We start from the raw sequence: 15,416 nt of genomic DNA, 5'->3' as shown, positions 1-15,416 counted from the left end.
TCCTATTATCCACCTTTAAGTTGATCAGTTTTCTCTTGCTTCTGCATCCTTGTCTTTACTTGCCTGACAAGCAATTTGATATCAAGGCCATACTGCTTCTTGTAGTAATAGCAATAAGTGATTGGAATACTATTTGTGGTCTCAAATGGGTTACGTAGGCTTCTGTTCCACGCTATGTCATCAGCTTGATAAATTTTGTTGTTATATCGAGTCAGGACTGAAGCACCTATTGCTGTTTTCATAATATGCTCCTTAGAAGCAGTTGGATTCTGACTTGATATATCTGCAATTACATCCAGAACAGTCTGTGTTCTCAGCACTCAGTTGTTAGTGCCTGATAGGTATTTAAGTTGCCTTCATGCTCCGTTCTACTCAGCGGTGGTCTCGAATCCCAGCATCAGTGTAGAGTTTGGAAGAAGTCGTCCTAAGTATTTAAGTCGCCTTCAAGCTCTGCTCTAGTCAGTGGTGGTCTCGAATCCCAGCATCAGAGTATACCTACATCTTAATTTTGCCTAAGTTATTCTTTGAGAGTAATCAATGAATGTTAGATTAATAGAAAATGGAAGTTTATATGAACCATTACATAATTGTGATAACATGATACATAATTTTTACCCTTTGCGAGATATAATGTAAATGGGAGGGTTTGTAGCACTTTTGGAAGGGCTGGGTAGTGTAAGTAAAAGCATGACTAACACTTATCACACACCCCAAATTTCAGAGAACCCTCACAGACAAGTGTAACTGATTCTTCACCATTTGCCGTTCCATAGATGTTGCTAAGATTTTTCTTCGGGGGCTTCAAAGGTGAGGGCGAGAATGTCCGTTCTGTAGGAGATGTTGAACATCGTACCTCCTCTGGCTTCTCACTCAAATACCGGCGAAGTAGGGGTCCTGGGGAGGGGAGGGGGGGGGGGGATGGGGGGAAGGGTTTTCCTGTCTTTGTGGCTATTTTCTTTCTCTTCTTCGATCTCAGCAACCAGTTCTACTTTTTCCTTTCTTACTTCTCATTTGAGTACCGGTCTATCTTTCCCTCTTTCCATATGCATATACTTCTATCGCTGAAGTCCTTCTTATTTTCCGTGGTTTCCAATAACCTTCAACATATTTCCTGTAAGTAGGCCAAAGAATCAGGATACACAAACACACATCTACATACACACAAAGATACACTTAAACACAAACAGGAGAAAGAATTACGAATTAGAAACCTGAATCGATGTCAGAACTGCCAGGGGATTTGGGGAATAAAGATATATGTACATCTGAGTCAATGCACATATTATATTGTTGATATGTGACAGCTCTGCATCGTTTTTTTTTTCCCCTACTCTCAAAAATATATTTACATGTGCCATGCCAGTCCTTTGAGAAAAGGCGTATCTACTGTGTAGTAACACTGTTCACGTTTACGTCGCACTTCACTTAGCGTAGACCGGGACTGTGTCCTAGGCATGCCCAATGTTAACTGACTGGGCACGGCCCGAGCTGCCGGAGTAGTTGTTGTTGTTGTTGTTGTCATGCCGGCAGAGGTCGCGTCCGAATTCTCGCATGCCCTCTGGTGGACGGGACTCTACTTGCGGCAACTACCGTCCGTGACGCGCCGTGCCAATGTGCGCCTCCCACGATCTTTCTGGTGGCTACTACACTCCTCCTCCTTCGGGGGGTGAAGCCACTGTGATCCACTGCGTCAGAAGATGGAGCGTCGGGCAGGAGTGATGACTCCACATCCATTGGATGGCCGGAGTCGAGGGGATCTGCCAACCCTCGAGCCGGAACCTTCGAATCCGGCTGGAAGTGACACACACAAAGAGGCCCCTGTTGTCCCACAACCGGAGCCCGGGACAGAACAGGCGACAAGCTGTCGAACTCCGGATCCTGTTCCACCCCGGGAGGGGCAAGACCCAGTGGCGGGGACGAAGGGAAAGGGACGACCACAGGTGAACCAACCTCCTGAGAAACCGAGCCTTCTAGGGGAGCCGGCTCTCGCTGGGGCATCTCGAATGATGGTGATGCCGGTGCTGGAGCTACTGGAGGCTGCCAAGGCTGAGAGCCATCGCAGTGCGGCAGAGGCACAGCGGGGAGAGGAGGCAACGTCCCCTGTGAAACCAACACAGGTGCCGGCAATGGGGAAGCCGGTGTTCTAGAGGGCGGAGGGTGGGTGCCCGAACGTGGACGTAGCTGATTTTGGTGACGACGTACCACCCGGTCCCCCGCCTGCAAGGTATAGAGCCGGCAGCCATTTCGGCGCAGGACCACCGCTGGTATCCAATGTGGATTGCGACCAAACCCACGGGCCCAGACCAACATACCCAGTGGAAAGCCAGGTACTCCGTATTTTGAAGACTGGCGAGGACCAGGCCGGAGGAGGTGCAGCAGAGTCCTAGGTTGACGCCCATGGAGGAGCTCTGCGGGGCTGCGTTCTCCCATTGGTGTGGTCCGGTATGCCGTCAAGATAAACATCAATGCTTACTCCGCAGGAAATTCGTGCACATACTTTTTCATCTGCATCTTAAATGTGCGCACCACGCACTCGGCTTCCCCATTCGATTGGGGATGGAAGGGGGGAGAGCAAATGTGCCGAATACCGAAGCGCCTACAAAAATCCTGGAAGGTCTGCGAAATAAACTGCGGTCCATTGTCCGAGACCAGGGTGATTGGCAGACCTTCCACAGAAAAGATTTTTGCTAGTGCCTGGATTGCAACTTCTGAAGTGGTTGAGGAGCAGCGAACCACATATGGGAATCGGGAATAAGCATCAATGACAATGAGCCAAAAACCGTTGAGAAACGGGCCCGCAAAATCGATGTGAACACGTTCCCATGCTTGGGTTGCCGGCGGCCATGAAGAGAACGCTGCCCTGGGAGATGCTTGTTGGCTCGCACACTGGGAACAGGCGGCCACCAGGTGCTCAATTTCTGTGTCAATACCGGGCCAGTACACATATCTGCGAGCCAAGGTTTTAGTACGGGAAACACCCCAGTGCCCCGCATGTAATAACGTGAGGACCTCCCGTCGTAAACTTGCAGGAACAACCACGCGAGGAGCTGTATCATCGGTAGCCAGAAGGAGAACGCCTTCCAAGACCGAGAGGCGGTCCCGTAGAAGAAAATAATTACGAAGAGGGTCCAGGACCGGCCCGGAGGGCGGGATGACCACCCCTGCTGAATGAGGCGAACTACTTGCCGGAGAACCGGGTCAGCTGCCATTTCCCTGGCAACTCGGGAACTAGTGATCGGGAAGCCATCAACCGCTTGGCGGGACGCCTCATCCAAATGAAAACACATAATCTCCTCTCGATCGAACGTAGGATCCGTGCCCACCGGAAGATGGGAAAGAGCGTCGGCGTTGGCATGCTGTCCTGTAGGGCGAAAATGAATGTCATAATGCTACTTACAGAGGAACAAGGCCCAGCGCTGTAGTCTGTGGGCTGCCCTATCCAGAATCTGAGAGGCGGGGCCAAATAACAATATTAACGGCTTATGGTCAGTGATTAACTGAAACTTCGTGCCATACAAGAAAGGGTGAAACTTGGTAACAGCGTAGACAATGGCCAAAGCCTCTTTTTCCACCTGGGAGTAATGGGCCTGCGCGGGGCTAAGCGTTTTAGATGCAAACGCCAGTGGTTGCTCGGAACCATCTGCGTTGCGATGGGCCAGGACTGCCCCCACCCCATACTGCGAAGCATCTGTAGCCAGGACCAACGGCTTATAGGATCAAAAGTAGCCAAACAAGGGGCTGGCGTGAGGAGGCCCTTCAACGAGGTGAACGCTCGCTCGCATGCAGGCGACCAATCAAAAGAAACACCCTTGTGCAGAAGGCAGTACAGGGGGTGGGCTATAGTGGAAGCCCTGGGAATGAACCGGTGGTAATAGGCTATCTTGCCTAAAAAAGCTTGTAACTCTTTCAGCGAAGCGGGCCGAGGAAGGTTGACGATACCTTGGACCAAACTTCTTAGTGGCTGGATACCGTGCCGAGAGATGGTGTAGCCCACATACTCAATGGATGGTTCAAAGAAGGTTGACTTATGCAGGTTGCAACACAAGCCCACAGACCTGAATTTGAGAAAGAGGGTGCGAAGGTTGTGCAAGTGTTCCTTCGTGCTGCGGCCTGTGACAATTATGTCATCCAGGTAATCAATACAATGAGGAATTGTCGACGTGACATGCTCAAGATAACGCTGGAATATCGCCGGGGCACTGGATATTCCAAAGGCCAACAGCTGGTATTGGTAAAGGCCAAACGGGGTGTTGACGACCGCCAACCGTTTGGAGTCCTCATCAAGTGGTATCTGATGATAAGCCTCCGACAGATCGATTTTTGAAAAATATTGGCCTCCCGCCATGGAGGAGAACAATTCATCAGCACGAGGCAAGGGGTGGGGGGCCACCACCAATTGGGAATTAATGGTGGCCTTGAAATCGCCACAAAGACATAATTATCCCGAGGGCTTCCTTACAATAACGAGGGGCGAAGCCCACTCACTGGAAGAAATGGGAAGAACGACCCCTAGGGCTGTCAGCCGGTCTAGCTCTTCCTTTACCTGAGGGCGGAGAGCCAAGGGGATCTGCCTCGCGCGTAGAAAACACGGGCGAGCCGACGCCTTCAACGTTAAGTGAGCTTCAAAATCTGAAACACGCCCCAGGCCCTCCTCAAAAATATCTGGAAAGTCGGCGATCAAAGATTCCAATGATTGATAGGGAACGTCTTCGGAGATCAACTGTATGGTGTCAGCGATAGAAAAACCGAAAGCTTGAAAGGCATCCAGGCCAAAAAGGTTAGCTGAGCTCGCATCACTGACAACAATAAAAGTAATAGGCCGAGTGACTGATTTGTAAGTCACGTCGGTAGTGAATTGACCCAGTAGGGGAATGAACTGTTTACCATAACCGCGTAGACACCGGTAAACTGGCGCCAACGGGGGCGATCCAAGGTCAGAATAAGTTTGTGCATTCAACAACGAAACTGCCGCGCCCGTATCGACTTGCAATTGTAACCGGCGCGACCGAACCGACACCTCGATAAAGAGTTTGCGTGCCGATGCGTCGGGAGCCTGGCGACAAAACTTCTTGAATGTCAACGTCCATGTCCTCTGTACCTGCTTCCTTCGATTCTTTTGAGGCTGAGCGGCAAACTTTAGCAATGTGACCTTTTCTATTACATTTGCGACAAACGGCCCAATGCTGGGGGCACTCTGACTGATCATGATGTATATAGCACGACGCACAGGACGGCAACAGGGGCTGGCGGCCAGAATTCTGTTTACGCGCCGTGCGGGAGCGGCCGTAACCGCCGGATTGTACCGCTCGCACGTCGTCCACCCCTGACACAGTGGACGCGGCCGCGCCGCCCTGAACCTCCGCGACGTCGCACCACGCTTCCAGCTGTTGACCTGCTGCGTGAGAGACTTCATACAATTGAGCAATGGACAGGACTTCCTCGAGGGAAGGGTGTTCTAACTGCAGGGTCCGTTGCCGGACCTCACTGTCAGGGGCCGAACGAACAATGACGTCGTGTACCATAACGTAGGCGTACGACTCTCGCGACTGCTCCGTGACAAAATGACACTTGCGACTAAGACTGTGCAGGGTAGCGGCCCACACCCGGTAAGACTGATGGGGCTGTTTCTTGCATTGATAGAACTCGACCCTAGCCGCCACAACATGCGTGCGGCGGCGATAATATGAAGACAGCAATGAACACAATGCGTCAAAAGACAAGGACGAGGGTTCCTGCAACGGCGCTAGCTGCCGCAAAACTTGATACAGCGAGAGAGATATCCAAGACAAGAAGAGAGCACGACATACCTCCGCATCGGCAACATGAAACGCCTGGAAATGCTGCCGAAGGCGATGTTCATATGCGTCCCAATCCTCCGCCGTCTCGTCATACGGGGGAAAGGGAGGAGGGAACGGCGCCGGAGCAGACGGCGTGGAGAGCAACGCCGGAAGCACTTGTTTCATGGTGGCCATGAGTTCTGTCTGCTGCGCAACCAAAACTCGCACCAAATCCTCCATACCGTGGAGAAGCTGCGAAACCGGAACAACGATGCAACACGCGAAAGAACGACCCTACTCGTCGCCAATTGTGTAGTAACACTGTTCACGTTTACGTTGCACTTCACTTAGCGTAGACCGGGACTGTGTCCTAGGCATGCCCGATGTTAACTGACTGAGCATGGCCCGTGCTGCCGGAGTTGTTGTTGTTGTTGTTGTTATTGTCATGCCGGCAGAGGTCGCGTCCGAATTCTCGCGTGCCCTCTGATGGACGGGACTCTACTTGCGTCAACTACCGTCCGTGACACGCCGTGCCAATGTGCGCCTCCCGCGATCTTTCTGGTGGCTACTACATACTGGAAGTTGGTAAATACAGGTAGACATAACATCTACTATGTGTGGACATGATATCTGTTTATATGGTAAAAGTGAGGATTGAAAGAGGACTCTAAGGTATTAGATGAAGTATTAGAAAGTGGAATAGTAATGTAAAGTAGATTTGTAATTTTACCAGAGAATATATAAGAATAGTATTCGTAAAGTTGTATGCTAGCGCAATGAACCAGGAAGCCTATTCAAGAAGGATACGGAGGGTGCACTCGACGTTTATTAGATGAGAGAAAGGGCGGATAGGCAGACCTATGAAAGGCTGACCTATACTGCGTGGACAGGGGCACCAAGAAGGGGATTGACCTGTACCATAGGAGGATAGGAATAAGAAAGGGATGTACCTACCAAAAAGGAAGGAGAAAGGGTACTCCTAGGATCAACCCATGTAACATTAAGATGTAGGTACTGTTCCTAAAGGGAAAAAAGGCAGTATCATAACAGAAGTGACACATTTAAAGGGATGAATCTGGTAATTTTGAATTCTACAAAGCACTAGCATTTTTACGTTTTAGATTTACAGGTGTCAGAAGAAGGGAACACTTTATTCCACCCAGAGCTCGTCCAGTTTAAATGAGTAATGGATAAGTACATGCTTAGGAAAAATAGTATGGGAATTAAAAACAAAGCAGTAGAGTATTCATGAATTATGTGCACCTGTAATTTACGATTGGAAGAGGAATAGAAAACAAAAGTTTGGTACTCACAAATTTTTGGAGAGTGAAAAGAGGTAACTCCAACATAGATTGAAAGGTTCACATTTTGTAATTGTGGTAAACTATGTGTGGTTATTAGTAAAAAAGAGAGATACTGTTAAAAGATAAAGAATTATCATTTTGTGCAATATTATTGTACATAATGAATATGTATAAAATATCATGGGTTCAAGCTAAGGGGAGGGATATGTAGTGCCTCAGGAATTTCGGGGAAAATTCTAGAAACACTCGGCCTTCCTCCATCTCGAATACCCGATATTTTAGGTACAAGTGCGGGAGAGTGAGAACGTTTCTATGGATCCACCTGTTTCTATGTGCCAGTAGAAAGTTTGTTATTAGAAGACTGTAAGAGGGGCGAGTCACTGACGACAACAAGTGTTTTCCGCCAGCACCACAGAAGACGTGAGGAGAACTCAACGAATAATTATGCCACATTCTTTGATGTGTTTGTGACTGCGGTGATTGTAAAAAAAGGCTATTGAATAGTTGAATATAGAGTGCTTGCACATTCATGTATTGGACTCGCTTGAGACTAGAGACTTTTAAATTATTTCGTGTCTTGGCTATGAATGAAACAAGACAAATGTATGCTATTTGAATATGTTTAAATGAGTCTAACGTGTAAGGAATAAATTAGCTTGCAGAAGTTATTATCTGTGAAAGTTGAAAATATAAAGTGATTGGACTGAAAAGTATTATATGAGTACCAAAATTATGTCGAGGATAGAGAAGTATTTTAATAAATTCCCTTAACCAGCTATAGTCTTTGGAGAAGAAGCTCGTGGGATATTGACACAGCTGATTACCCAGAGAAGAGGATCAGCTATATACAACATTTAAGTTAACTGAATTGAGAGACGTGTGTGCCTTGCAACCCAATACCGCACTGTCTCTTGTCGTCCGAAAATGTTGGAGTATGTGTTCTGGCTGAAGGCAGCTTGCTCCGTGTTCTTGTATGTGCAAGTGCTAAATAAACCTTCATTAAAATGAAGTTAGTGTTCGTCATTCATCTAATTACACCTTCTCCTATGTGACATTATTCTATACTGTAAAATAATGTAAAAAAACTTCTTATTAGCACAGTTACATTCCCTAAACCAAAGGCAAATCTTATACTATTAAAAGACACTACAGTTACACATTTTTTGACTTACAACTTCAAATTGTATTAATTTTTTGTATTTATCGATAATCCGTTTTCCATACTTTTGAGAGGTATTCTTAACCATCAATATGCAAGATCCAGAAATAAAACAATATAGCTTTTAAAGCTTAAAGCATGCTCTTTCCACCTGTGGCAAGAGAAAAATTATTGAACAAGGCACAGTTGAGATATTGCCCCCCAAAAATACCCTAAAATTTTCCCATAGAAAATTTTGACCAACTTAACAGATGCATATCTTTTCATCTAGGCATTCAATGTTAATTAAATTTGATCCACATACAGACATCATAGGTAGAAATAACCTTCTGAAGTTTTGATGTGATTGGTTCATATGAAAAGTAGCAGTGGTCAGTGAGACCTTGGCTCTCAGAATAGTGCGACAAACTTTTTAGCCATTTTAGAGGATTTAATCTATATTTAGGTGTGGCTAAATCTGTAATTTTTGCCATAGTATGACTGAAATTTGGTATATAACCATCAAAGACCACATTGAACCTTCACACCAAATTTTATTAGATTTGGAGTGGGTGGAGTTGGGACATGTTTTAATATTGGTCCCTTTGACATAGAATGACCCAATAAGTAACAGCCTGTCAGTTAAAATACAGCAACTGAAATACTACAAAGATTCATAGTTTTTGTGGATCACTGTTATCGGATTTAGTTTATGTGAGGATTTCTCGCTGACGTAAGATCTCCACTTCCATACACTACTTTCAGCTGATAAACAATTTCTTGCTTGGTAAAAAGTGTATGTCATGAAATGCTGTCCATAACCTGAAGCTGTTACACAAGAACTGCTTTTGGACATAGAGGGATACATAATAAGCAATGACAATGTTTTGTAGTTGTGTGCCTTGTTATGTTTATTTGGTATTGTTTACCATAACGACTATGTTCCAATCATGCAGTATTTCATACTTTTGAATTATTTCTCATTTTTATTGTTATGTAGAACTTAAATATTTTTCTTCTTATGGTTGACTTATGTGGTGTTGTTTCAGCTTAATTGTCTTTGTAAAACAATAAAAATTTGTCATTCCCGTGGTAATAGCATTTGAGTGGAGAGCCAAGAATGTCAACTGACTGAAAAGTTGAGAACTGACAAAAAGTCAGTTATGCAGTGTTGTTTAATCAATAACAGTATATACTCCCAGGTTGGTGTTAATGAGCAAGCAACTCAGCATGGACTGACAGGTTCAAGTTCACTGAATCTGGTTTTCCTGAGGTGGGCCAAAATGAAATGTTGACTGTTTAAAAGAATGGGCGTTTTGCTGTAGACATCTTCATGATGATGAAGATACAGAACTTTTTATTAAGAACTTCAAATGGAAAGAGAGTTGCACATATGTGAGTTGAATGTTTGATGAGGTACATTACACATGTGCATTTCATTTCTGCCCAGGTGAATAGGGCTTTTCTGGTTGACATGTCTTTCTTGCTTTGGGTGGGTTGGGGTGAAGACTTTGAACCCAACTTCTAAAACTCTTTGTGGAATGGGCGGGGTGTTAACCTTAATTATGAGATTCCATTAGGAAAGAGTTTAATGAGCAAAGGTCCTGTGGAGCCAGAGAAAGAATGAGAAAATGAAAATATTTCCCTAATATTAAATGTTCATGTTAAGTATGGTTTTGGGTAAGAGAGTGCTTGGTGTATCATTTATTTTTGTCAGTACATGTTCGGCTGCATCCTCCAATTTGCCATTTGTGATGTCATCCTATCATAATTTTTGCTTATTATATTTCATCTCTTCCAAGTCAGTTGAACACCACATAACAATTCTGCTGTCTACCAAAATTCTCTGTTGTCTGATAATATTAGTTTCCATTTGTAGATTGCAAGTTTAGGAAAATATGATATGTACAGCAACAATGATGACTGTGATTAACTTCTAATATATCTGTTGACAACAGCATTCATGAAATTGTCACTGTGCAGTACAGAACTTCTAATGGGTCAAAAATATTAATCAAATTCCTCTTTAGAATGAGAGTTTCACTCTGCAGCGGAGTGTGTGCTGATATGAAACTTCCTGGTAGATTAAAACTGTGTGCCGGACTGATACTCGAACTCGCGACCTTAGCCTTTCACAGGCAAGTGATATACCAACTGAGCTACCCAAGCACAACTCACACCCCATCCTCACAGCTTTACTTCTGCCTCGTCTCCTACCTTCCAAACTTTGCAGAAGCTCTCCTGCGAACCTTGCAGAACTAGCACTCCTGAAAGAAAGGATATTGCGGAGACATGGCTTAGCCACAGCCTTGGGGATGTTTCCAGAATGAGATTTTCACTCTGCAGCGGAGTGTGTGCTGATATGAAACTTCCTGGCACATTAAAACTGTGTGCCAGACTGAGACTCTAACTCGGGACTTTTGCCTAGTGCTAGTTCTGCAAGGTTCGCAGGAGAGCTTCTGCAAAGTTTGGAAGGTAGGAGACAAGGTACTGGCAGAAGTAAAGCTGTGAGGACGGGGTGTGAGTAGTGCTTGGATAGCTCAGTTGGTAGAGCACTTGCCCGCAAAGCGTACACTCCGCTGCAGAGTGAAAATCTCATTCTGGAAACATCCCCCAGGCTGTGGCTAAGCCATGTCTCCGCAATATCCTTTCTTTCAGGAGTGCTAGTTCTGCAAGGTTCGCAGGAGAGCTTCTGTAAAGTTTGGAAGGTAGGAGACGAGATACTGGCAGAAGTAAAGCTGTGAGTACCGGGCGTGAGTCGTGCTTCGGTAGCTCAGATGGTAGAGCACTTGCCCGCGAAAGGCAAAGGTCCCGAGTTCGAGTCTCGGTCGGGCACACAGTTTTAATCTGCCAGGAAGTTTCATATCAGCGTACACTCCGCTGCAGAGTGAAAATCTCATTCTGACATACAATTCTTATATGTCTGGATCTGTTCCGCCTGTTCTCCAGGTCCTGTGGCATAGGCACTGAAAGTTATTATAAGAAACAGAATGTGGTCTTTCCTTTGTAAAACAGGTGGATCGAAAATGTGCCACATTTGCTTTAAAATGGTCGTACACATACATATCTCTGGTGAGAACAGTAAGTCAGTGTGCTTTGTCCACAGCTCCACCATCTCACTCATCATTTATGCCAGACACACAGCTTTTACTTGTTACAAAAATACAGCTAAACAGTGTATCATAAACACTGCTCTGGCTTCTTAACAGTATATGTTATTCTATTGATCATCATCAATACCTCGTCTTCAATATTTGAAAGTTGCTGACCATCACATGAGCCTCTTAGCAGCCTGCCTCCATTTTTCTCAGTCTTCTGCATCTTGGAGTATCTGGCCCCAAGTCTGGTTTGTCTCCTTCTTCAAGTGGTCCATCCACCATCTCAGTTATCTTCTCTACAGACTTTTCCCTTCAACTTTGCCTTGGGTGATAATATTTTCCAAGTTATCCTCTTGTCATCGGTGTGACAAAAGAACTGCAGGATTCTTTGTAAACAAATGTTGGACAACCTCTTCTCCACACTGAGTCTCGAAGGATTGATTTGTTGGTTTGTTTATTCACCTACGATATTCTCAGTAACCAACCGCATCAATTTTTTTGCGATCTACTTTGGTTATTGTCCACATTTCAGCCCCAAAAGGCAACCTGGAAAAACCAGAGGTTGTAGCAATTTAATAAGTCTGGTTAGGACTTGGTCCTTCCAAATCACAGACAGCTTTGATTGAGCATCCTTTCCAAGGGCAATTCTACACAATATTTCTTGTGAAGAGCCACTCTCTTTCCGAACCACTGAAGCCAGGTAGACAAAGTGGTCAGCTTCTTCATATTCTGACAGTATATCAGTAGACGGTAGTGATTCACCTCTGCCAATTATCATGATCTTGGCCTTTTTCTTATTCACTGACAACACAAGTTTCTCAGTTTCTCTCTAAACTCTGTTCAGTAGTTCATTCATTACTACTTGTGATTCTGTTAACTGTGTGGTGTCAACAGAAAACTCTGCTGATGCCAACAAGAAAGTGATAACACACATAATTCTGGTCAAACTAATCGGCAATACTTCCCCCAACATGATACCAAAGAATCAGCGCAAGAGAATGGATAGGAGACATGCTCAGAAACACCACTGATGCAGCTTTCAGATGATGTTATTTCCACCTCACCTCCCTCCACCAGGTGGTATTATAGGCTTTCTTAAGATGAAAAAAAGACACCAGTGAGCTATTGCTTGCATAGGAAAGCCTAGTGGCTATCCAGCTCCAGCAGCATCAAATTGTCAGTTGTAGAATATTATCTCCTGAACCCAAACTGAAAAGTGACATAGTAGCTATTTGGACTCTAGAACTCAGACAAAGCAGCATTTCCCTACCAAGTGAAAATTATTCATGTAGAGGTGGTGAGGGCAAGATCACAATGTTCACTTTGGCAAGTCATGTTCTTTCTTAGCTTCAGAAGGGGAGCTAGGATGGATTCACTATGTAAGTCAGGAAGTGTCTAGTTTCACAGATTGAATGTGTAAGGATGATTTCTTTTACATCCCTATGAGGTACCACAACATGACCAGCCAGACATCACTGTTATGACAATTTTTGTGTGCATGTAATGACATTTATGAATCAGAAGCAATAATGCTTCACTTCACTTTCCAGTAAATAATTTTGCTGTCAAATAATCTCATGCAACGGCTGATGTTTTCATTTTTTATTGTCAACTTACTGAAATGAAAAATCTTTTAGGTTGAATTTCTACGTCACACCATGCGATTTGAAGTAATGGAAGCAAATATGTATGCACGTGATGTTGTTGCCTCATTTGGGTTTGATGTACTAGACGTACATTATTACATGCGAATGCAAATACACAGGTATGACATTTATTTCATCCAGTGCAGTATTATATTTATCTACATTACATTAGTGATCAACAGTCTTTTGGCAAATTTTCAGGAGATCAAGTGATGGTGTCCACTGGCTTCCCTCAGCAATGAGGCATATAACTAATCTATTATTAACACATATTGGTGAGTTTATTTATTTTATTTTATTCATATGTTTATCATGTAGACCATTTTTCCAATGATTTGTGACAAATCTGATTCTGTAATGTAGTATTTGCATATTTCATCACTTCTGGGAGGTACATCTGCCCAGAAAATTATGTGAAATATAGTTTGAGCACAGGAGAGACATCTTACATTTACATTATATTCAAAATAATTTTTACTCCAATACATAATAATATGACACTAAAATGAACAGCTTAGCCGTTGGTAGGATATGTAGCAAGTGGTATCCAGCTCAGATTACCAGTTCATCCTGTATGAATTTGTCCACTAGTTAATAGTGTTTCATGTGCACTATTTCACGTAGGTTTCTCTCCAATGCGCCCAACTAAAATGCATTAACTTGTTCCTTTTTAATTTATTGTAAGTTTTCATTCTCATATACTGAGGATAAACAAAATCAAAATGAGCTAATGTAGTCAAATTAAATCAGGTGATATTGAGGGAATTGATTAGAAAATGAGACATTTAGAGTAGGAGATGAGTTTTGCTTTTTGGACAGTAAAATAACAGATGATGGCCAAAGTAGAAAGGATATAAAATGTAGACTGGCAGTGGCAAGAAAAGTATTTCTGAAGAAGAGAAATTTGTTAACATTGAATATAGATTTAAGTGTTAGGAAATCTTTTCTGAATGTATTTGTATTGAATGTAGCCATGTATTAGAGGACAAATAGTTTAGACAACAAGAGATAGAATCTTTTGAAATGTGGTGTTAAAGAAGAATGCTGAAGATGAGATGTGTAGATCATGTAACTATTGAGGAGGTACGTAATAGAATTGTGGAGAAAGGAAAGCTGTGGACCAACCTGACTAGAAGAGGGGATCAGTTGATAGGACACATTCCAAGACATCAAGGAATCTCCAGTTTAGTATTGGAGAGAAGTGCATGGAGTAAAAATTATAGAGGGAGACCAAGAGATGAATACAGTAAGCAGATTCAGAAGGATGTACAGGGGATAGGTAAAATAATGTGAACTAACTTCTGTAGCGACAAGGGATGTGGAGATCTGCTCTGGAGTCTGCGCTCCAATACCACCCACAGGAGTTCGATAATGTTCATGTCTGGGTGCTGTGCTGGCCAGGGAAGATGCTGCAGTTCAATTTCATGCTACTGATACCACGATTGTACTGTCCTGGCTGTGTGAATGGCTGCATTATTGTCCTGAAATATGGCATCATTGTAGGGGAACAACATTTGAATCATGGGGTGCACCTGATCACCTAAAATGTTCACACAATCGTTGGCTGTAACACGGGCTTGAGAGTAATCATTGGACCAGCAGAATACCATGATACGGCTGCCCACACCATCACACATCCACCTTCATGCTTAACCATTGGAATCAAGCAATCAGGATTGTAGGCTTCTTTTGGCATTCTCCAGATGTAAACCCCGCCTGATGATGGAAATAACAAAAATATTGATTCGTCAGACCATATGACATGTTTCAACTGATCAGCCATCCAGGATTTATGCTCCTGATACCATGTTTTCTGCTTCTTTGCGTTGCTTGTGGTCACTAATGATTTTGGTATAGCAGCTTGTCCATGAATATTCGCTCTATGGAGTTCTCGGCGGACATGTCAATAGATTCGGGATCTTGAAGATGTCTGTTGAACTCTGCAGTCACTTTAGCCACTGTAGTTTTGTGTTGTTTTGACATAATTCATGTTAGTGTACGACGATCTCTCTCATTTCGTTTTGATCTGCGCTCACTATTACGTTTACAAGATGACATCTTCCCATATTTTGTGTAGGCTGCCATGATTGTTGAGACAGTTGCTCTTGAAACATTCAATAAGTTGGCTGTCTTGGTTACTGATGCTCCAGCTAATCAGGCCTCCACAATCTGCCCTTTTTGAAACACTGATAGGTCTTTCATTGCACATCAACCTTGTCCTCTGCAAATACGAAGTGTGCACTACTCATAAACAGCCTGCAGTGATACCTAGTCCATACTGAACATGCACAGTCCAGTGCGACATGTGCCTTATCTGCGTTGTTGACCGTCAGACACAACCATCTCATTGCTACCACTGTTCACATTATTTTGCCTATCCCCTGTATGTTGCAGTAGTTATTTAGAGATGAAGAGGCTCACACAGGATAGAATTGTATGGGGAGCTGATCAGA

General features: G+C 44.0%; 1 protein-coding gene across 1 annotated transcript in view; it reads left to right on the top strand.

The window, feature by feature from the left end:
• LOC126482180 (PC-esterase domain-containing protein 1A-like) overlaps nt 1-15,416 on the top strand; it is a 189,517-nt gene that overhangs the window by 66,465 nt on the left and 107,636 nt on the right. Inside the window, exons 5-6 of the mRNA XM_050106158.1 lie at nt 12,955-13,082; nt 13,165-13,238. Coding sequence (XP_049962115.1) covers nt 12,955-13,082; nt 13,165-13,238 — 202 coding nt within the window. The remainder of the gene's footprint in view (nt 1-12,954; nt 13,083-13,164; nt 13,239-15,416) is intronic.

Source organism: Schistocerca serialis, chromosome 5 (genome assembly GCF_023864345.2).
Source record: "Schistocerca serialis cubense isolate TAMUIC-IGC-003099 chromosome 5, iqSchSeri2.2, whole genome shotgun sequence".
Classification (NCBI taxonomy): domain Eukaryota; kingdom Metazoa; phylum Arthropoda; class Insecta; order Orthoptera; family Acrididae; genus Schistocerca; species Schistocerca serialis.
This window is presented reverse-complemented; position numbering and strand designations above follow the sequence as displayed.